Source organism: Notothenia rossii (assembly GCF_949606895.1).
Source record: "Notothenia rossii genome assembly, chromosome: 7".
Classification (NCBI taxonomy): domain Eukaryota; kingdom Metazoa; phylum Chordata; class Actinopteri; order Perciformes; family Nototheniidae; genus Notothenia; species Notothenia rossii.
This window is the reverse complement of record NC_136905.1, coordinates 70,365,309-70,388,245: the sequence shown is the minus strand read 5'-3', so window position 1 is coordinate 70,388,245 and position 22,937 is coordinate 70,365,309. Positions and strand designations below refer to the sequence as shown.

At 39.0% G+C, this 22,937-nt stretch overlaps 3 protein-coding genes across 4 annotated transcripts; 2 read left to right on the top strand and 1 right to left on the bottom strand.

Moving 5' to 3' along the window:
- Positions 1–44: 44 nt before the first annotated feature.
- itpka (inositol-trisphosphate 3-kinase A) lies at positions 45–10,923 on the bottom strand. The gene is made up of 7 exons (XM_079693257.1): positions 10,235–10,923; positions 4,839–4,935; positions 3,803–4,016; positions 2,468–2,672; positions 1,889–1,990; positions 1,314–1,385; positions 45–919 (listed from the first exon to the last, which is right to left on the bottom strand). The coding sequence occupies exons 1-7, from the start codon at positions 10,649–10,651 to the stop codon at positions 677–679; spliced, it is 1,350 nt and encodes a 449-aa protein (XP_079549383.1). The 5' UTR covers positions 10,652–10,923; the 3' UTR covers positions 45–676.
- Positions 10,924–10,998: 75 nt separating this feature from the next.
- On the top strand, positions 10,999–13,640 carry LOC307046726 (phenylethanolamine N-methyltransferase-like). 2 transcript variants are annotated; one of them, XM_079693258.1, is made up of 3 exons: positions 10,999–11,895; positions 12,909–13,119; positions 13,231–13,640. In XM_079693258.1, exons 1-3 carry the CDS (start codon positions 11,730–11,732, stop codon positions 13,460–13,462), a joined length of 609 nt encoding a protein of 202 aa, XP_079549384.1. In that variant the 5' UTR covers positions 10,999–11,729; the 3' UTR covers positions 13,463–13,640. The 2 variants fall into 2 exon arrangements, with proteins under 2 accessions (XP_079549384.1, XP_079549385.1); XM_079693259.1 differs by having other exon boundaries at positions 13,220–13,488.
- Positions 13,641–14,016: 376 nt separating this feature from the next.
- Positions 14,017–22,716, top strand: ivd (isovaleryl-CoA dehydrogenase). Its single transcript, XM_079691422.1, has 12 exons — positions 14,017–14,302; positions 15,409–15,498; positions 15,650–15,701; positions 15,826–15,995; positions 16,088–16,181; positions 16,923–17,053; positions 17,242–17,338; positions 17,473–17,566; positions 18,479–18,560; positions 18,720–18,824; positions 20,774–20,846; positions 21,739–22,716. Exons 1-12 carry the CDS (start codon positions 14,171–14,173, stop codon positions 21,870–21,872), a joined length of 1,254 nt encoding a protein of 417 aa, XP_079547548.1. The 5' UTR covers positions 14,017–14,170; the 3' UTR covers positions 21,873–22,716.
- Positions 22,717–22,937: the final 221 nt, after the last annotated feature.

The window sequence follows — 22,937 nt, the reverse complement described above, 5'->3', positions numbered from 1 at the left end:
GAACTGCTACTGTACTCGGACAAGCGGTAAAAGAAGGATGGATGGAGTATTTCCTATTTTTAATTTGATATACATTTTCAGTCTTTACACTTGCACAAATGTGCTAGAACAAGAACGGAAAAAATAATTACAAGTTTGATTACAATCAATGAAAGAAATATAAATTGATACGTAGTAAAAAGGTTTGTCAGAACAGTTCAAACTAATCATCATGCAGTACTACTTGTAGTTATATATATCTGTGAGTTTAACACCACACAGAATTTCCCCTTTAATGTCACACTTGCAGATGTAACATTATGACTGAGGGGTTAGATGGTAATAAGGAGGATTTAGGACTTTGCTTACCTACTCACTGTTTTTAAGTCGTGTTTCACGTGTCACCCTGAAACTAAAATGCATATCCCTACACTTTCACTTCTGTTCATTTTGTAGGAAGTTGAGTTAGTGTCAGTTCATTTGCTCAATCTTTCAGTAACTAGTGACAAATTCTCTGCTCCTCTCTGTTAATCGTGTCTTTTCTATCAGTGGATTTATCAGAGTAATACAATGCTCTTTCTTGTAGCATTTATGCACTTTTTTAACATTTATCATCCAGCACCCAGGCAAATCTACATGTATGAAACCTCCCTCAGAGGCTCTCTGTCCGTTAGTTTGACTTCCCATAGGTCACGGGTCACTGACAGCCTGTCTCCTTGGTAACTGAGCTGAAGGACTCTTCATTGCTGACAGACTTCAGAGTGTCAAGGAGGTTTTGCAGCCCCAACAGGTATCCGTCCTCCCGGTTGCCTTCCTGCCAGGGAATGTCGTGATTTAACGTCTGGTCCTCCGGTAACGCTGTCGTCTTTCCAAAGTCAATGATCCACACCTGTGCATTGCTCTTGTGGTCGTGGATAAAGAGGAGAGAGCTTCCAATAACCTATAGAAAACGAGACGGTTTTCATATTAGCCTTTCCTTTTCCCTCTTCTATTCGAACATTCATTCTGATGAGGGAAAACACAACAGTGTGTTTTTTTGTTGTCAATTAGCTCGTTCTTCACCGGAGAGATCAGAATCAGACATCCTCTGTTTGTCCTTCAATTGTTACAATACCAAAGCCACAGTGCAGATAACGCTTATATAAATAAAGAGTGGACTGGTTAGCTTAAAGTATTTTTGATGGTGTTAAGAAAGTGGTACATCATTCATATTCAGATCTTTTGAAGGGATTGGGTTCAATCCCTTAAATTGAGCTTTAGTTCCTACAACAGTTGTTTTAAGAGTTCATTTTTGATGCTTTAATTTGCCATCATGTTTTTAGATCGGTCATCACCTCGTGTTGCTTGAAGAACTCTGACGTCTTCAGGGCCTGCTGGATCTCCTTGAGTCTGCTCAGGTAAGACTTCTGAGTGAGAAGAGAAAAACAGTGATGGGCAGATTGTAAAATACTAACATTACAAGCAGTCTTAAATTATAATTAACTGTTGTAGCTAACAGGGTGTATAGAGTGTGTCCTACTATAATAGAAAACTCAAACAGCATTACGGACTGTGACTGTGTGTATTATTATTTACTATTTAGGCTTTTTTCATTTATCATTATCTGTCCACCAACCTTATCGAAATCGGAGGATGAAAACCTCTTTAATTGTCACACATACATGCACACAGCAGCACACACAGTGACATTTGACCTTAGTGTAAGGACTGAGTGATAAGTAGTAAAAATAATGTATATTTGTCAGAACCAGGATATGAGAGCTTACTCAACAGGTGTGTTTGCAGTTAGTGTTGTGTTCCAGGTAATGCCTGTGTGACCGCCTTGTGTATACGACAGTAAGGTTATGTTTGTCTTTATATGCATGAATAAAAAGCTAACGTGTGCAAAAGCAAAGTGACTGCCACGTACTAGGATGTCGGGGTTCCTTCCGACAAAGTCCTTGAACACTTGGACAACATCCTGCTCCGATTGGGTTTTCTTGAAATCAGTGCGACATGTGCCGTCAGATTTCTAAAAAAGAGGAAATATTACATGATAAAAATACTTTTTGCCTCAGATTGGACTGAATGTATGAACATTCTTTAAATAAATACATTTAATTTAAAGGAATAACACATTTCATAACATCAAATCATCAGTTAACAAACTCACACACAACTTATACAGCAGTATAGTCCAAGTCTCTAATCGACTTAGTCTCACTACTTCACCAAAACATTATTTAATACACTTTCAACAGTACTTGTATTTACTGTAAATAAATCTAGCAGATTGGAATCCTTTTCGTATTACATATGGCCATATGACCGATGGATAATACAACAATCATCATATCAAGTATTTCAGCTTAGACACATCATGATAATGATTTGTGATTGATTGGAGATTGTGCTCATGTTTTCAATTATAGCTTTATAGGGCCATGTTCAACGGTTTAAGTGTATTTCAATGTATCCAATGAATACCACTAATGACATGTCCCTCTACCTTGATCCCTTCTATTCTGAAGCCCAGGGTGTTGGTGGAGCTCATGCTCTCCCTCCACTGCATGTAGCGAGGCTTGGTGACCCCGCGCTGAGAATGCTCCTGGGGGGTCGGCCCCTCACTGTCCACCTCCACCATCTTCCTGTACAGGTCTTCTCTCTGCTTGGGCCGCTCCCGCGCCCGGACCAGCTCCTCTTCCAAGTACGTCCTGAAACAGCAAGAGGAATGAGGCCTCAGGTGAAGGAGGTGCATGTTTACACACTACTGGCTAAGTGTTCTCTGCATTTAAGTAAAAATTAAACCGTGTTTACTTTCAGGGTTTGTCTTGCACCCTTAGTTATTAAGATGCAAGAACCTACTAATGAAATAAACTCTCCTGCTGCACTTAAACCAGAGAGATCTTTTTTAAACATCAATCACGCCTAATAGCTGACCATTGTATAAAAATGCCCAAACTGAACTACTCTGTTGAAGGCAACATACTGTATGAAATTCAGCAGCGCATTCACACTTTGTATTCTTTCATACCACACAGTAAGGTGCAAGCAGATGTGGATTTCAGTTTCAGTTTGTGAGCTTCACTTCCTCTCTGCTGAAGAGGGAAGCTGAGAGGAGAATCCAGCATTCAGCGTTCAACTGTGTGAAAGTCTGAGTGCGTGTCTGAGTGCAACTTAGCGGTTTTGCAACATTGTGGTGTGAGTGTTTTTGATGAAAGGGGAGTCTCCAGGGACACCCTTAGTTAGTGTCTGTTTGTGTATATGTGTGTGTGTGTAGCCTTTGAAACATAAACGCACAGAAAGGCTAAGCAGGCAATATAATAATACTTCAAGTGTGTATCGTAATGTGTATGTTAGTTTAGCGCATGTGTGCAATGCATGTTAAACTGGAAATAGTTATCAGGGACCTCTACATGTGCATGTACAGTACATTCATATGTGAATGTGTGGGTGTATGTTTGTGTGTGTGTGTGTGTGTGTGTGTGTGTGTGTGTGTGTGTGTGTGTGTGTGTGTGTGTGTGTGTGTGTGTGTGTGTGTGTGTGTGTGTGTGTGTGTGTGTGTGTGTGTGTGTGTGTGTGTGTGTGTGTGTGTGTGTGTGTCCTGTGCACATAGCGCATTGAGGCACCCCGCCCGCTGCGGCAGGAAGCCAAGCATATAGCCTGCAGTTACAACAGGTGTTCCCTTGTAGAGCAAACATGCTTTAGGCGGCACATACTGCTTATTAATCATGAGAAATAAACTACAAAACTGTTTCACGTGTTGAAAAACGAAGGTTATAATTATAGAATATATGCGTAAATCTCTAATATAAGTAATTCAATGTATACCTTACTTTCTTACCTCACTCCCATCTTGCAGTCCATAACATTGGGGAGGTCAAAGTTTGACAGGAGGTCAGTCATATGAAGGAAAGACTCTCCATCTTTTTCCACAACACCGTGGAAACTGGGCACGAATGGGAGCAGCACGTCATCCCTTAGCTTCTCGAAACACTGCTTCTCGTTCTCAGAGAACTTCTTCAGGATGTTGCCCTCGTCTGCTGCTCTGAAGTTCCCTGAGATAAAAAGAAGATTTCAGGCTTTTACAAACATTAGGAATGAAATGCTAGAAATGACTCATAATGACTAGTTTATCCTTTTTGAATCCATGTTTTTCTGCTGTAGAGGGGATTGTTTTCATTACTAAAATTAAAACTAAACAATAGAACAATAAGTGGGGGGGAAAGTTAAACAACATGAACATACATTTATTTTAGTTTTAGTTTTTTAGCTATAATGTATAGGAGGAGGCGTGTGGCGCAGTGGATGTTGGTGTTCGGATCAAGGGGTCACAGGTTCAAACCCCACTGCAGTCTGCATGTCGTTATGGGCAAGACACTTCACCCCAAATTGCTCCTGTGGGAATTGCCCACAGTATTGAGTATGTAAGTCGATTTGGATAAAAGCGTCTAATAAGTAACATGTAATGTAATGTAATGTATCGCTGTTGAAAAAAGGAAACATCATGAATTTCCAGCAGCTCTCGTGACATTACCCACAGAAATGAAGTGGCTTTGCCAGAACTGTTTTACATCGGACACATTTAAGTAGCGAGAAGATTAAACATTAATGCCATTTCTACAAAGCTCTCCAACCATATATCTTGTAGGTGAATGCAGCTACATCATTCTCAGACATTACAGTTGGACCTGCAAAAAACGAATTAAAAACTGATCTATAAATGTAAACGTCAAAATAAAGAATAACAACCCTGGTTGCAGGGTCAAATTAAGTATTTCCATCCATCGTGGGGACAATCCCCGACCTCTTACCCGCACCTTTTTCTTTTTCATTAAAGCTGTCACAGAAGTTAAAGAGCTGATCTGAACAAGTCATACCTTTATGCCCGGCTAGCTGAACCCAATTTAGTTTTCTCCTCTGCGTAGCGCTGAAGGGCCAGTGGACGACCGTCTTCAACTTCCACCACGGCTTGCTCTGGAGAACACATGCAAGCACACAGAAGTAAATATAATAGAACAAAATAGACATATAAAGCGGCGAGTACAGTTTTTATCCTGTGTCCTCCATATCAATTATTTGAGAACATGAAGAAGTGCTGACCTTGTCCATCCTTCACTGTTTGAATAAAAAGTGTTTATATGCAGTTAATCTGATGCCAGCCGTTTAGTTTTCCACTGCATGAAACCCTAATCTAGGTCATTGAATCTGAACTAGACATCTCTATTCAGCATCTACTGCTTAGTGTGGGTACAAATCCACTATCTAAAATCAGTTTCCTGGTTATATTGCTTTTATCTTGAAGTATAAAAATGTCCCACTGAATTAAACATGCAACATTTGTCATCTGCAGTCAGATTGCATTTTTTTATGGGAAAATCTGAAGGTTTAACACAGAATAATCAAGGGTGACATTGCGCTTGCTGCTGGCATCTTGATTGCCACTCAGCAAAGTCTGAATTGTTCGGTGTCATACTGTATGACTGCAACAAATCAAATGATGCACTGAATCCTGAACAAAGCAAAATAAAAAAGATGACTGATGGGCAAATTATATTTCCTCGGCTGGGATGTTTATTCTTTCATGGTTGTTTGTTTGAGGACTCCTCTCATTGCAGGTTTGCTTTCTCCTTCTTTCTCTGTCTCTTGCTATGCAAACATCACATATCCACACACACAGAAAAACAAATGAACAGCTTGCATATTTCACAGAGACACTGTAGTTCTTCACACTTCTGGAGAACTGCTTGCTTTATTCCCTCCAAGACTAAATCTCAAATAACATACACTTAAACATTGAGAGGGATATATTTCTTTACAATAATCTCAAACATAATCATAAGGAAAATACACACGCATGAACAACCTCCTAGACGTAGGAGAGGGAAAGAAGTACGTGTTGTTGTGATCCTATCTTGAGGCTTTGCAGAGGTCATTTTATTCTGTGTTCTGATTGAAACAGGAAATGAAACAGGGACTGTGTGTTCATGAAACACAAAGCACTGCCGCAGCACACCAAGTCTGGTAAATGTCAGGGGATACACTTCACTTACTATGGTGCTACTACTTCACGGATCATATCCAATTGTGAGGGTGTTTATTGGCTTGTCAGTGGACACCGGCAGATACTGTCTACATTTTTTTTTAATATTGAATTCCTTGCACACTTAATATAGATAATATCCTACTTTTATATGTTTTTAGCTGTAAATTGGTCCTTCAATAGTGTTTTCTTTGTCAGATAGTTTACAGATTTGTATTTCACGGTCAACTTTCTATACCTTAGTGCTGTTCTTATTTCTATTTTTGAAATGTTTCTATTTTATAGTTGTTTATTTTCTACTCTTTTTAATTTATAATAATGTGCAATGCCTTGTTGTTTTTTTATCAAAGTCAAAGTCATCTTTATTGTCAACCTTTCCGTTTGTGTGTACAGACAGAGAGATCGAAATACCATTTTCCCACAATCCCGAATACAAAAAGACATATATATTAAAATCTATATCCTATATATACATAATCAACAGACACATGTATACATATGCACACATTAAGATAAAAACACAACATCAATATACACAAAAAAACAGTCGCTCCAATATCTTTGGGAATGTACATTAGTGCAAGCTAATGCTGCTGTGACGAAAATAAATCCCCATTTGGGATCACTATTTATCTTATCTTATTAACAGTGAGTTACAAACTCATGAACATTTTTAAATCACACTATTTGTCGCACTGATAATCCTACACAGTAATGTGTACTAAAATGATATTGTGTATAGCTATAGGAAGCCAAGAACAAATAGAAAAAAGAGATACAAGTTTGTTTTATCATGTGGCGTTAATTCTTATCCACAGACTGAGAGGCAATGGAATCTCTGAGTTTCATATATGTTTATATTTGACACGCCATGGTGCCCCAGCCAGCCGTGATGACAGAAACCACAAGAGATTGAACTGATAACACTTAGGAATAATACTGGTTTCACTCTCAAGAACTGTACAAAGCAGAGTTCATCAATAATACTGTACTTAGTACAATATTAAACATTTCATCACTCTTGGCAGCGGGAAAAATACAAGGGGCCTCAATTACACACTGTTGTTTTATGAGGTATCACAGGTCAAATGTGCTGAGAAACACTGAATAAATCCTTTACATTTGTTGTGTTTCTGATTCTTTAATGAATGAATGAAGCTTATGATATGTTTTTATAGTTCGGTCTTAATTCTAATAGTAGCCATATATCAAAGTAGGGGAGTCAAAATTCCAATAGTTCCCTCTGAAATGCCATAAAGCAGAAGTAAAAAAGGGCAGAAAATAGGAATATTCAAATAAAAGCAGCTCAAAGTTGTGCAGAACTTGAGTGAATGTACATAGTTACTTTTAACCACAACCTAATATAAATTCCACACAAATGCTCTGTTGTGTTAGTCTAATGTTTGCTTTCTCTTCAACACTGAGTCTATACAACAGTGTTGATCCGAGCCTTTGGGGAAGTTATGAGCGGCGCCAACACACACAACTGAGAGCAAACATTACCAATTCCCAACAATGCATTTCAAAGGACTGAGGAAAACAACAGAGAGTCGATGTGACTCGCCCAGCCAAACATTGTTTTTCCACGGTACGCTAAGTGTCACCTTGACATGCAAATGGGATTCAAACCACTGCAAGATGATGAAATGAATTATGCTGCAATCACAAGCAAATGCTCTTTGTTGCATTTATATTGAAAGAACTTTGCTCCATTGGACCTTTATCTCTAGAATACATGCTTTAAAAGCGTGAACTGGCAAAAGCTTAGTGCTGATACACAGTGTGATTGACTTCCTGAAGTGTGGCGTTGTTAAATGTCAAAGGCCACAGCTTGGTTATTATTGACCACAGAAAAACATATTACACAATAACATGTGAGCTTGTGCTGCACTTTGTGTGTCTGTGTTGGGTGTGTGAGTGTGTGTGGGTGCTGATGTGTGGGCAGAAGCATAAAAGTGTAACCGAGGTGTCACCAGCAGCATATTTCCATTTAAAAGTGCAAGGCCTTAAAGTGCCAGAATGGAGTTTTATTTGGAAAACCTTCACACTGAGCCACGCTTGATGGACAGTGTGACTCTTTCTCACACACTTGCACACAGGCTACACAGGAAATGTGTATTCAGTCTGTTTAAAATAAAGTGACAGCTACAGACTTTGTATGGAGAAGGCAAAGAGAACTAGCGGCACGATTAAAACACACAAACACACACACCCAATGACAGTCTGAACCTGAATCTCATGCAGGGACTGGTTTAGACAAAAAGCAGGTTGTGCTGTAAGTGCAGAAACCAATGGTGACTCACTACCATCACACTTCCCACTAAATCACACTAAATGCACGTTTTTTCGGTAGAATATCAAAAATGTGTGCTTCTGAAAGGTATTAAACTGCTCTATTTGAATGTTCAACAAGACTCAGACTTCTCGGCCCACGACTAAAAAGTCTTGAATGTCAAATAAATGTCCACCCTCAGAGTGTATTGAAGTAAAGGCCGATCCTTCAACACTTGTCTGTTTGCTGAAGGAGGGACGCAGAGTGATAAAGGTCAGGCATTACAGCACCAAACCATGACCTGACATTTAACACGCACATTAACTTCTATTATTTTTAATGACATGTACACTTAATCGTACAATATTTAGTTTTCTAACAAACCTAAAAGGGGCCCATAGGAGTGTTTCATTGCAGTCAGCTCCCCCTCTAAAAAAATATATCATAATCATTGTTCAGGATATTTTTGCAAGCAGCCGAATGATTCTCCTCTCTCAAACAAACTGACCAGGGGAATAAACTGGTATAAACAGCAGTGTAAAAAAGCAGTTTAACTTTCTGTTTTCAGTGTTTTGTTAGTAAAGGCACATAGCTCAAGGCTAACGCTTGTTTGGCTTGTTTCTCTCAAAATGTGGTAAAAGTGTGGCCTGTAACTGGATTAAAAGTTAATCTTTTAAAGCTACTGGCAGAATGCGGAGAAGTGCAGAAGACTTGATTAAAATTAAGAATTTATCCATTACAAATTTTAAGAAACATTTGGTATAATGTAAGTATTATATTCAACAACATATTTAACATAAGTATAGTCATTATTGATATAAAAGTAAATGACTGTTTTCAAAATAGTGATTATTGAGGCTGTGATTCTTATTAACAATTTGTACCATGTGCCCTTTAGATAATCTGCTGTAAACAAAATGACGTGTCATGTTTCCTCACAGCAAAGGTCATCAAGCTTTCAGTGGCTTCTTCATGTTGTCTTAACAGCGCCGGGGATCATTAAGGTGATGTGAGAGGCTCTGATAAGCCATTAAACATAAGCAGGGATAATGTGATTTCAATGGGGACAATCACATTTCCTCAAAGATTATCCTGCGCTCTCTAGCAAGGATCTCACAGTTGTTTAATCTTTCACCGGACATAATCTTAAGCAACAAGAGGAGAGTATCACTCTGACAACTAAAATATCCCAGATCTCAAACAGCATACCTAAGAGCAGAACAGATACAAAAATAACTTAGTAGAAGTGACTAATCCCTAATACTGCTGAACTCATTTGTAAAACATGCTTTTTATGGGATTTAAAACATCAATCAAGCTAACAAATACTAACACTGTAATTGGCTCCCCTCTGCAGTCAGAGGTCCCTGTGGTACTCTGAGAGGAAGTAGTTTGCTGACTGCTGTTTATCAGATGCTGTGCTTCACTGTTTTCAAATCATCAGCTTTTTACTGTAACTGGATCATTTTAGGGGGATGCAGACATCCTGTCCTGCCCCACCATGCATACAATTCACTTTTACTACATTACATTGAAACTTGTTTACATCACAGATTATTCATTTGCAATTACTGACGCCTCTCTGCCACAAATATATTACTTTGGTTAATATACATTGAAGATTTAAATAGTGCACTTTTCTAGAAATCTTTTGAACTTGTGTGATTGTCATATTTTCTTCAACACTGGTTGAGCATGCATATGACAATAATTAGCACACACTTGTCCTAGGATGCTCCAGACATTTGCTGTAGTTTATTTAAAAATGTAATCACCTATACATTTTTGTATTCATGTATACAAGGAGGCAACAGATTGTATTGAATTATGTTCTACACTTTAACTGGGACAAACCATAAACTAGAGTGGCATGATTCGCTGGAAAACCTTTACTGGGGAACCCCTTTAATGGCCCTCTTAAAGTCTTGATATATATCTTTATGTGTTTGCGGTTGCCTCACCTCTCCAGAGTCCCCCAGATGCTCTAAAGTGATGATGCCTTTGCTTTTGCTCTCGTTGTCGCTGAGTATATCATCCTCGGACTCCACCAGAGAAGAGCCTGTGGAGGAGATGGAGGAGTTGGACAGTTTCCTGCGCAGGGTTCCGTCCACATCATCATCCCAGTCCTCCTGCAGCATCTCCCTGGAGGAGCCGCCTCCCTCCGGGGTGATGGTGACCTGCGGTACCCGGGGAGAGTCCATCACAGCCGGCGCTCTGCCTGAGGACGACTCGGTGATTTGAGCGGCTCTCTGAACGAGATCATCGCAAATCTGTGGTGCCTTCCCGGCTGCCCTTCGCTCTGAACGCGACCCCTCTGTAAATGAAGTCCCAGAAAGACCGAAGTCCTTAGAGCTCTTCCTTCTGCGCTCTTTGGGCATCGGAGACCTGAAGCACTTCAACCTTCAAATCTGGTCATTTCACTTTCCCGAAAGTTCAGTATTAGTTGTATTCAGTCGATCCTCAGAGATACTTCCTCGTGTTTGTTGTCCTTTGTCACACATTAAAACAACTCTCTGATAGCCTCTCTGCTCTGCGCGTGATGTTGGAAAGGGGAACCCCTCTCTGCTGGTGGCTTGGCTCGCGCGTTTACGCGGTTAAACACTCACGCGCACCGGCGCACTACACAACCGTAGAAGGATTATTATCTTCCGCAATGCCTCTCCGCTTCCTGACTGTAGAGTTAAACCAGCTGACAGGTTCAGTCTTGTAAAGGTAAACACATTTTTTCCCTTGAGCATGAAAATAGGCTTCCACATTAATCTCACTCTAACGGGAATATGCCTTTAAATCACAATGATATTAATATACTTTCAGATTAAAAGGCAGTAGTTTAACAAGCAGCCACACAGGCATTATCATATAAAACATGTTTTACAGTAGTTGCTTCTTCACATTTCTACACAAATACATGAATCCTTCCTGCATAAACACATGTTCAAAATCTTCAATCTATACTTTTACTAAATGGTGTCATTTGTTTAAAATAAAAATATTTCTCCCTCTTAAATGGCCACTAGAGGGCGAGCTTTATGAAACCTAGATTAATTTCTTTAAAGATTGAACAACTCAACGATCTTTAATTGACTGGTTTCCTTTGTTGTATTTCGGGCCTTGTAGACTTTACAGCTACAGTACACTAGGGAAATTGGCTAAATGGAAGTTAAATAATGTAATTCTTCTTCTTCTTCTGGGGCCAAAAGGATTTCACTTGTAAACACTACATTTTTGGACTAAATTATTTGAATTATTGTTTATTCCTCTGTGTGAAATTGCCATTATGAAGAGAAAGACCAAAACATTAATATAATTTCAAACTTTTGATCAGAATTGCATTTGCCAAGTTATTTTGAGTGGGCCCTGAGCAAACAAGTGATGTTACGTTTAGGTGAGGTGGGAGGGGTGAGGCGGGGTTTATAAAGGGTGGGCACTGAAGTTAAAGTCAGTCAAAGAGTGATAATGGATAGAAAAGAGGATGGAGTTGCGGCCATGGCAGCCACCTACCAAGGCTTTGACCCTGCGGCCTATCTGCAGTACAACTACAATCCACCAGGGGCTGACTTTGAGAATAAGGACAGCGTTTTGCTCTGGAAAATGGGATGCCTGCACAGAGCTTTCACTGAAGGTGAGACAAAGGGGTTACAAAGATGCTTCAAATATGTGCACAATAGAAAATGCATATATAGGCCTTTTGTGTGTTAGTGTTAAAGCATCACACGAATATGTTTGCAAGTTTTGTGTCCTTTTTCAAAAATCATGTTTGGGACTTGGATGTCTTACTCCACCATTCCACCGAGCCATTTATTCCTATTTATTAAAAAATATGGAAGCAGACTCTTGAAACTTGTAGAGGTAATCAATCAAAAGTAAAGTTTCAAGTCGGCTTTGTGTTTATCAGTGTTATATATTTTAAAATTGAGTGCTTAGGCAGTTTAATTGGTATGCTCTGCTTTAAGTGGAGTAGGTTAATATGTCAAAAAAATACATTCTGTTGTAAAATGAGGGTCGAGATTAACCAGATGTTAGACGCATACCTAAAGAATACCTGTAAAGTAAATATGTGAAATGGAATTACTGTTGTAAATTAAAATGTGTTTATGCAGGTTCACAAGGGGGCCCGGAGCAAAATTGAGTTGTAAGCCCCTGTTAACCCCCAGGGCTTGTTGCACTATTTGTATATATCCACCAATCAGCTACAGTTCACCCAAGAGAATATATATGACAAGCCTAGAGCTCTGTACACATAAACTTTGCCATGCCCTCTCCAACAGTATAAACACATAGCAGAGAAACTAACAAAGGTGTTTTTGTGTGACAAAACCTGGACAAAAACCCAACTCTGTCACCAACGTTGCCAAGTTAGTAATCCAGCCTTGCTGACTTTAGCTTTGAGAAAGGTGTGATTGTTGGGTGTGCTAAAACGAATATGTTGGTTGATGCAAATATTTGAAGAATGGACATGTTTTCAGGTCAAGTTTATTTAAAATCTGAGATGTGAAATTTGGGGAACGCCTTTAGAAGGATGCTTGGATTAGTGATGAGAAATAACACCTTTAAGATGAATGAATAAGAGTTCTCCCTAATTGAATCTAAAGTTTGGTAGCTTCACCTCCTTCTCCTCTTTATGTGTCCTCCCAGGTGATGTGAGTGGTGAGCTGCTGGTGGACATCGGGTCAGGTCCTACCCTGTACCAGGTTATGAGTGGCTGTGAAGTTTTCAACAAAGTGATCCTTACCGACTTCCTAGAGGTCAACCAGCAGGAGCTGAAGCGCTGGCTCAGGAACGCAGTGGACAGCGCCCTGGACTGGACTCCATTCCTGAAGCATGCCTGCAAGCTGGAAGGCCGACAGTATGAATTTTTCCTCACTAACTTTTGTGTAATATTGCAAAACATGATGTGATATTCATTCAGTATTATACCGTTACATATTTTTCAGTGTTTGATTTAGTGATTTATCAGGCCCTCAGCGTGGACAGAGAAAGCTGCTCGGCTGCGTTCAGTTGTCTCGGAGGTTCTCTATGTTGATGTGCACAGCCCTGGCCCCCCCCACAGACTGGCCCAGGTGTGTGCCAGTCTGAAGAAGATGGGCTTCACTCTGATCAGGCTGGAGGTTTACACGCTGCCTCAGGACATGAGGGTGGGGGTGGACGACGTTTCTTGCGTGTTTTTTGCAAAGGCAATGAAGGATTAAAGAGAGAGTTAAGTGGCAAAATGTAATAATAGGAAATTTAAGATTTTACTATCTTATTTAAAACTTAAATAATCTGAAATGATTCAATCAATGTCCTTTATTATTGGAAGTGTTTTAAATGCTTGGTGGTATAAGTTTGTCCTGTATTATTGTGTTCACAATAAATGTCACTATTATCCTATGTCTCAAGTCTCACTTCAATTCTGACACTTAATGTATACCCGAGGTTGAAACCACTGGAACACATTCAGTTCCTTTTCTTTTCTATCACTTTTCGGTACTGAAGTTAAATAAAATACAAATGTATTTAAAATAATTGTACTAGCCTACCTATCAAGTGTGGTGCCAGGAAGTAATTACAACATGGAGAAAACTGAAGTCACATTTGAGTGGGAAGAGAATAATTGAAAGAGAAGGTTATTCATACATACATTGGGAGACACATAATAAAGTACAACTAATTGAAATATAAATAAATTAAATATACTTTACTTTATTTTCTCCACTCGATGTAAAGTACCCCAGTCCAGCAGGGGGCGTTAACGCGCCAATACACTGGTTTACCAAGCGCCAACAAACGGAAAGAAAAAGACGGTTGTGGTGACAGCAGAGTGAGACCTCTCAGGAGAAGCTAGTCCACGGTCAGACAAGGTGTAAAGTTGGTGTTTCTTGTTCTATCCTTGTATCTGTCAGTCTGGGAGCAGCACCATGTTTGCCGTCAGAAACGCTCTCCGCCTCGGCTCCAGGCTGTCCGTCCCCGCGGTAGCGAGGAGAGGCTGCTCCGGGGCTGCCATCCCGGTGGATGATGTGGTGAACGGGCTCACCGACGACCAGATACAGGTTAGCTAACTAGACACACAAAGTTCACTTATCAGCTGGCTGAAAAAGAAAAAAAAAGTCACATTAAACACAACTAAAGTATGGTTTATGAAGTTTAACAGTCAACAGTGGAGGGTTTAAGGACGTTACGCATATGAGGTGATGACATAACATTAGCAGTTAAGGAGACCTTCATATTAGCTGAGCCTGCTAAGCTAACCACCTAGCAAACAGATGTTTCACACTAAACATCAACCTAATATTAGTCTGAATTATTTTGTTCTGCACTTGTATAATCGCTTCAGCAAGTGGCCCTTTCAAATTGCATTTGTTTAAGCGTAACCAGCTTTATTTACCAATATTCGCCTTGCTAGCCACCAGCTAAGTTCTCCTAGGGAAAGTTGGTGAAAGGTGAACGGCTCATTGAAACATGCTTTCCAATCAAGAAATATCAACCCAACTAATGGGGACAGCAGGTTAGTAATGCTTTAAACTAAAAGAGAGAATCAGGGCATTAGCTGGTAGCAGAGCAGGGGGTGTCCAGTCCTGAATATTATGAATAAACCTGAACAATCATTTAACCGATTTATGCATGATTGTGAGATGTCTTACCAAAGCGACATCAACAAGATTCGAGAATAGTGAAAGGCTTTATTGTTATATGCACACTACGGTGTAGTTATGGCAATGACATAAAACAATACAAATAGTGCTTGAATAAATTGATTAGAAATAAAATAGTGCAAGATTATAAGTAATGCAGGAGAAGTGAACTGTATGTCAAATAAAATACTATAAGCTACATTTTGCAGATAATGTTGCAATTGACCAAGTAAATGCAGGAGTCTATATTTATGTAAATAGAGTAAGATAAACAAGAACATCATGTAAAATGAAGTACTGTACAGTGGAATAAATACTGCTTATTGTAATAATAAATAGATTTGTGAGATGCAAACAGATCAGTGTTAACAGCACACTTGATAAAGATATATAGCTAATTCATTTCTGCCATGAAATCCAATGACGGAGGAACATCAGAACACATGGCTGCTCTTTCATTATTCATTACCTTTTTAATAATGAGTCATTTTAAAGTATTTTGTTCTTCTTGTTTGTTTGCACAGCTCAGGCATGCGGTTCGTAAATTCTGTGCAGAAAAGCTTGCACCTCAAGCTAACGAGATCGACAGGACAAATGAATTTCCAGGAATGCGGGTGAGTTGAATCACCACATCATACCTGTGGTTTTCTGAACGAGTTGAATTGCTAATAAAGTGGTGTGATGGTCATGAGTGTAAGCCAATTTACCATCTAACCTAGAGCAGGATTTCTGTTTTGGTAACAATTCGCGTTGTCTCTCCTCCAGAAATTTTGGCTAGAAATGGGGGAGATGGGACTCCTTGGGATCACAGCTCCAGGTAAGACAGCTGAAGGAAAAGCACCATCAGTGATTTGAAGTAGTTGAATGACAGCTGGTGGAAAGTGGTCCTCTCTTTTTTTTGTTATGTTTAATATGAATGTATTCTCAACATCTCTTCTCAGAGGAATATGGGGGCACAGGGCTGGGATACCTCGATCATGTCATTGTGATGGAGGAAATGTCCCGAGTGTCAGCAGCCATTGCTCTCAGTTACGGCGCCCACTCTAATCTCTGCGTCAACCAGATGGTGCGCCACGGCAATGAGAAACAGAAACAGAAATATATTCCAAAGGTCTGGACCAAAACAGCTCATGTTATACATAATAAACTGTTGAACTAAGATGGATTAAGTTCGTTGTGCTCATCATGGTGTTTTCCTGACAGTTAATGACAGGAGAGCACGTAGGAGCGCTCGCCATGAGTGAGCCCAACGCCGGCTCTGATGTCGTATCCATGAGACTCAAAGCGGAGAAAAAAGGTATGACAAACTCTGCATAAATGTTAATTCTATTATTTAGTTTTTTATTTTACATCTTAATTTGTAGTTCATATACTTCTAGTTATTATTTTATTTTTTTATATTCATCTGAATTATTTAAATCCTTATGCTGCTGCTACACCTGACACTTATCTTTTTAATTTAGTTAGTTTTTTATATACTTGTGCCTGTATACAGTAAAGGCTCGATTGTATGTTTAAACTATAATGTGTGCTTGATGGTCATTGAATAAATGCCTGAAATTTCAATTTTTTCCGAGATGAAAAGTCACTATCTGTTAATAATGTGGTTCTGTGAGGAGAGATTTTGTCACCATGATCGCATCCACGCACATTTCTGTCACAATAGTTCACAGATGTGTAGTCGAGCTCAAAAGGAAGGGCAAGTTTGAAGATGGCCCGATTCGGCCTGATCCCATTGCATTATGTTTGATTTTAAGTTTAATGATAGATTCGTGTTTGAACAGTTTTAACCAAATAGACTTGGATGCTTCCAGGATAAGAGTATAAATGATTGAGCTGTGGCCTAGCTTAAATCTTTAATGAGAAACTAATTATCAATTAACCACAACAACAGGTGCACTCACATCATCTCTTAACCTATGATTAACATCTCCAGATTTGATCATGGATCCAGACAAATGGTTTTAAATATTAATTCTACACATTGTGACTCCAGTGTGATTTCCACTTATATATTTACTTTGTGTTTTTCGAACAGACGACTACTATATTCTGAATGGCAACAAGTTCTGGATCACAAATGGGCCCGATGCCGATGTCCTTATTGTTTATGCAAAGACAGATCCCAAGGCCCATCAAAAAGGCATCACAGCATTTATTGTTGAAAAGGTAAATCCAATTTAAGATGGATTCTTCTCCGTCTCAGGCTTTACTCGTGGCTCAGAGGACACTGTGGGTTTAAACGTTTGCAGTCAGTTCTGGGGATCAGTCTTGCATTTTATCAATTGATTATAATACAAAATAATGCAATAGTACATCACAGCAATTTAAAAAAAAGTTTGTACATGTTTTTTTAGGGAATGCCTGGATTCTCTACAGCACAGAAGCTTGACAAACTGGGCATGAGGGGCTCCAACACCTGCGAGCTGGTCTTTGAAGACTGCAAAATCCCAGGTGTGGGTTCAAGGGCCAACAGTGTAAAACATAGCAGTTGTTTTTTTTAATACATGTTTTGGCTCACTGTATGATCCTTTAAACTGATGGTGTATGTTCATCTAACTTTGGATTTTCTACTTTCTTCCTTGTAGAGAATAACATCCTTGGTCCGTTGAACAAAGGGGTTTATGTGATGATGAGCGGCTTGGATCTGGAGAGGCTGGTGCTTTCAGCAGGGCCCATCGGGTAAGTTCATTTCAGAATTGATATTAAACTCTTCCGAAAATGAGGATGTATATCAAATTGTAATACCATCCCATGGAGTTCATCTTTGAGTCCTTGTGTGTATTCTTTTAGTCATGTTTGCTACTATTTTATAGTGCTGTCTGTTATCTCTTTCACATATTCATTACCATCAGTAATTGCCTATCAGTCTGACCTTTTGGATTTGAATAGTAAATAAGATGTGATACACTTTTATTGATCCCCAGAGGGGGAATTGGATTGTTGCAGCAGCACAAGGACAGCAATAAATACAAATACAGCATACATTTTTAAAAAATGGACATAAAACTACAATATAAAGACGAAGTAAATATCACACCAAATGACAGTAGAACTACCAAGTCTATTATATACAAAATCTAGTTCATCAATAAAATAAATCAATTGAAAACATCTTATTGTACATTTTACATCTCTGTTTCCAGTTTATTGTGGTGAAAATGTGAATGTAAACACTGTTCACTTGTCAGTTGGCTTGTCTGCATTTGAAAAAAGCTACTGGCACATTTACTTTGCATGTTTGTGTGTCGTTAACATGAGCAGTCTTTACTTTTGATGTAACTGTTATTACTGTAGCGCATAGATAATTATTCTAAAGCGAACATTGAAACACTACTTATTTTTTCCAATTGCTTATCAATTGCAATGTATTATTGCAAACAGAAAAGAAGTTGCTAAATATTCACACTAACCAACAACATGAATGCTGTTCAAACATTTAAATGGTAGCAGCAGTTAATGGAAACAGCGTGACATTCATATGTTTTCTGTTTTCTACCCTGCAGGTTCCATTATGTGAGCTGCTTTTCAATATCCTATTATGAGACTTGTTTGAATTATTTAGAAGACTTTAACACATTTTTCACTTTCCAGCATCATGCAGGCCGTTTTGGACAACGCTGTTCCCTACCTGCACACCAGAGAAGCTTTCGGACAGAAGATCGGACACTTCCAGGTTTGACCATCAGACTTCTCTTTATACAAGAAAGTAGAGTTTGAATCGTGATATATTTAGTCAAATGTAATAGCTGTAGTGTAAAGCTTGCAGCTATATGATTTGAAGCTGTTATTTGAAGTGAATGAACTATAATGTTTGATGTTATTCTGTTTGCAGCTAATGCAAGGCAAGATGGCCGACATGTACACCAGGCTGAGCTCCTGTCGGCAGTATGTGTACAACGTCGCCCGGGCTTGTGACAAAGGACACGCTAGTGCAATGGTGAGGGGATTTTTTTAATATATACATATACTCATGAAGAACCTATTTTGTTACAAAAGTTGCATATGATTAAGTATAGCATTTTGATTTATAGAAACATTTATATTGAAATCATTTGAAATGCAAGACATTTCATCTTGAAATGGCATGTTTTACAGATTTGAAGCCAAAACACTTCGTATCATTTGCAATATGAGGTGGAGTTAATATATATATATATTAATGCTGTCAATTATCGCGTTAACGGCGGTAATTCATTTTTTGAATTAATTGCGTTAAAATATTTAACGCATTTAACGCATGTGCAGAATGGCCCGCCCCATACATCCCACCAGTGGCAGCGCCAGGGTATGGCTGGGGTAGGCTACACCCATACCAAGAAATGGCTTAGACCCACCATGAAAAATAATGTTAAAGTAAGCAAAATAAAGTCCGCCAACTCGCGCCGAGAATTGCACAGACAGCAGTTAGTAAGGTTGATTTTGTCCATACCAAAGACCAGAAACGGGTTTGAAAACTTTTGTCACGTAGTGATCGTCTTCTCAATAGAACATCTTTGATAATGTCTTCATGCCAATCAGAATCAAGATAACGGCGTGGTGTTGTTGCAGGAAGTCCCGACGGAGAATACTTTTGCTGTAGTACAGGGGTGCACATAACTGGTACGCAAGTTATGTGCGTAATCTGAAATGCGTACCGTCACTTGTGTCACAAAGCGCATTTGCGTACCGACGTACTTGTGAAGCTTTTCCAGAAGGCGGTTAGATCACCGGACGACAGAGTCGGTCTCCGTGTGCACAGACAGGGCTGCTGTTAACGTCGGTCTGTACAACGGAATCGTGCCAAAACTAGCCAACCGGCTGCGAAGGGAGACTCCCCGCCCCCCCCCTTCACTGGAGAACTGCGCTACAACAGCTGATCACAACGTTCACACTCTGTGGTCACGAAGTACTCCACTAGCCCCCCCCCCCCCCCTCCCGTCGACTTTCCTGAAGACTCCCCCGTTGATAGAAATCAACACGTAATGAATTAAGACCCAACGGTTTGATGATTGATAGGTGTGTGGGCTGTCTTTCATCTTCACACACAGAAAAATGTTAGAATAAACATACGTATGTTAAATGGATATATCTGCCTTCTTTCATTTATCTTTCCATTCCCACAACAATATACATAAAGAAATGGCATATTTTGGACATAGTTCGAATGGTGATTAATCATGATTAATTAATTTTTAAGCTGTGATTAATCTGATTAAAAATTGTAATCGTTTGACAGCCCTAATATATATCCTTTATTTAACCAGGTAAAAGTCTCATTGAGATTAAAATCTCTTTTTCACGAGCGACCTGGCCAAGAGGGCAGCGTGAACAAAGTTACAACAAATGAAGACAAAACAATACAGGCAGACGAATACAGCTGTCGTAAAACACAAATGAAATGGCACATTAACCAGTCAATATGCAAATAAAAGAAACTATTATAAAACATTAAAAACTGGCACAATTTTAAAACGACTTCAATTATGGGATATAAGAGCAACCAGAATCAGAAACGGGTTTATTGCCAGGAGGAATTTGACTAGGTGTCGTGGTGCATACATCAAAGTAATAAAAAAAAAAAACAATAGCAAACTATATTAAGAACACTGTAATAAAAAAATATCAATCGCATCGACCAATGGTTTCTTGTTCTCTGTCCTTTTAAGATGGACATGGTTAAACCTGGAAAAATTCCAAAAAGTATTTTTGTAAAAAATATCTTATCAATGACATTTAAAATCTAATGTCATTATAATGTAGGAAGTTTACAAATTCCTCTCACTGGTGTGATCCTAGGAAGAAGAAAGATATTTTGTTACTCAGTCAGCATTTCATTTTTCCTACGCTGTCCTGTAACAGTAGATTCCCCCACCACTGCACAGATGTTGACAGGATTTGTTGTTGCAGGATTGTGCTGGAGTGATCCTGTATTGTGCAGAGAACGCCACTCAGGTCGCTTTGGACGGCATTCAGTGTTTGGGTAAGTGCCAAGGCTCAAATGAAAACCAAACCTTTTTAAAACAAAATGTAAAACAGTACTGAGGGAAAGAACGTATTTCAGTCAGAAAGAGAGGTTTGCAGTCTTCCCTCTGGTTCCTGATGGAGTCCTGTTGCTTGATGTTAACATCAGAGCAGCAGGAAGCAGGCGCTACAGGTGCAGCTACTTTGGTTAATAAATATCACGCTGACTAGAGAATGGCTGCAGGGAAGATAAGACAGAGGACGCTTCCTTGACTGCAAAGTGTGATCAGGGTTACCTCTTAAATGTTTAACTTCTAGGAATTAAAAGTGGGAATGTTCTGTTTATTGGATGGATAGAAGCCATGGGGATGTGCTGAGTTAAGCTTTAGAAGAGAAAGGAGCAGAACTGATAGTGTTTGTGATGAACTTCTCTTTTAGGCACGTCCCATGCAGTGTTTGGTTTCATTTGCATGCTTAGAAAGAATGTGCCTCTTTCCTCATGTGATACTTCTTGTTGCAATTTTCATTTGATGCCAAGCTTTAATGAGTCTCCTTCACACTTTCTAAACTTGTTTTTCACGGTAAAGTCCTTTCATTTTATGGTATTTTAGACAAAAAATCATTTCATTTCTGAAGTTCAAATTGTAGTTGCCTGGCTTTATTGTATTACTGTAGTTTAAAAGAACGATTTTGTTGAGTAAAAATGTGTAGAAAAGTTTTGTTAATTATACTTGAAGTGTGAAATGCACACAGTTATTAAGCCATGCAACACAGGTTTTATCTGTAGCAACTATAGTAAGATATTACGAGCACAGGGACTCATTTAGAGTGTTATTTTATTATGTGCGCTGTAATATCAACCCGCTCCGTTGCTGCTCATTAACTTTAATTCATGTGCCACTTGTCGACAGGTGGGAACGGCTACATCAACGACTACCCCATGGGGAGATTCCTGCGCGATGCAAAGCTGTACGAGATCGGCGCAGGCACGAGTGAAGTTCGCCGGCTCATTATTGGACGAGCCTTTAACGCCATGTACAAATAATGGAACGCACTCAAAAACTCTACAAGAGGTTTTTCATGAATGAACACAGTTACTCACTCCCAGGGCCTTAAACTGATGCTGCTGTCAGGTTGTTGTTGGAAGCTTCCAAATGATTGTCACACAGGATTTTAAATTCATTTCTATGAAATCACTCAGTGCTGACACAGATGTTACAAGCTGACCCTTTTTTTTCATACAAAGTCTGTATTTTTAATTGCATTAACCTGATAATCACTGTAATGCCAATTAAGCAATACAAATAGGTATTAACGTAGGTTTTAATTTCATTCTTAAATAGTCAAATTATCTCCCTGTCTAGGTGACAAGGGATCAAAAACTGCTGCTGCCTTTTTTTACTTCAACAAACCATGTTGGTGTTTCAAGGGTTATAAGTAGAAATACTGTTATAACAGTAAAAAAATAATATGAACTGATCATTTTGAAGCTAACGACTGAGCAGGTGAGGGGCGGACACTGTTGCTTAGACACCACAACATCGACTAATTACTTTACATGTCTTCCTAACAGTTGATTAAATAAGAATTGCTTTTTTTTCATATCACTTTAATTATTTCAAGAAAATTGAGAACGGTTTCTGATCAATGAGGAAATGCATCTGATGTCTGAGTATTCTGTTGTAGAGAATTAGCATTAGAAAAAAAAAAGTTTGTCCATTTTCCGGAGCAAATATATTCCACTAGTCAGTACAGTCCGACTGGAGCAACACTCCTACAGATTTGTTTGTCTTCTCTTCTCTAAAGGACTAAATGTAGCTGTACAGTGTGATACATGTATGATATAATGTAGTGTTTGACATGAAATAAATGAACAAATGTTTTATTCATTTCTGACTTGTTCTAGTCATTTTCATGAAGCATCATATTTACAAAAATCTGATCAAAACATTGTAAAGAAGGCATGTCTGTTTGTATCGTGCCTCTGTGCCGCTGAACACAGGGCTGCTTGTTTCTACAAAAGACGAAGTGGAGACGTCAGCTCAGACAATGATTGAACTATCACAGTGCAGTTGAATAATACATGTCAGGGTGACTTTTCTCATTACAG

Bases quoted from the DNA above. Each gene is read 5' to 3' on its own strand.
- LOC307046726 (XM_079693258.1), top strand. From the start codon at position 11,730: ATGGATAGAAAAGAGGATGGAGTTGCGGCCATGGCAGCCACCTACCAA. The intron at 11,896-12,908 runs GTGAGACAAAGG...GTGTCCTCCCAG, and splicing joins GCACAGAGCTTTCACTGAAG to GTGATGTGAGTGGTGAGCTG. The intron at 13,120-13,230 runs GTATGAATTTTT...GTGATTTATCAG, and splicing joins TGCAAGCTGGAAGGCCGACA to GCCCTCAGCGTGGACAGAGA.
- ivd (XM_079691422.1), top strand. From the start codon at position 14,171: ATGTTTGCCGTCAGAAACGCTCTCCGCCTCGGCTCCAGGCTGTCCGTC. The intron at 15,499-15,649 runs GTGAGTTGAATC...TCTCTCCTCCAG, and splicing joins ATGAATTTCCAGGAATGCGG to AAATTTTGGCTAGAAATGGG. The intron at 20,847-21,738 runs GTAAGTGCCAAG...ACTTGTCGACAG, and splicing joins GGACGGCATTCAGTGTTTGG to GTGGGAACGGCTACATCAAC.
- itpka (XM_079693257.1), bottom strand. From the start codon at position 10,651: ATGCCCAAAGAGCGCAGAAGGAAGAGCTCTAAGGACTTCGGTCTTTCT. The intron at 1,991-2,467 runs GTAGAGGGACAT...CCTCTTTTTTAG, and splicing joins TCAGAATAGAAGGGATCAAG to AAATCTGACGGCACATGTCG. The intron at 920-1,313 runs GTGATGACCGAT...CGTTTTCTATAG, and splicing joins AGTTCTTCAAGCAACACGAG to GTTATTGGAAGCTCTCTCCT.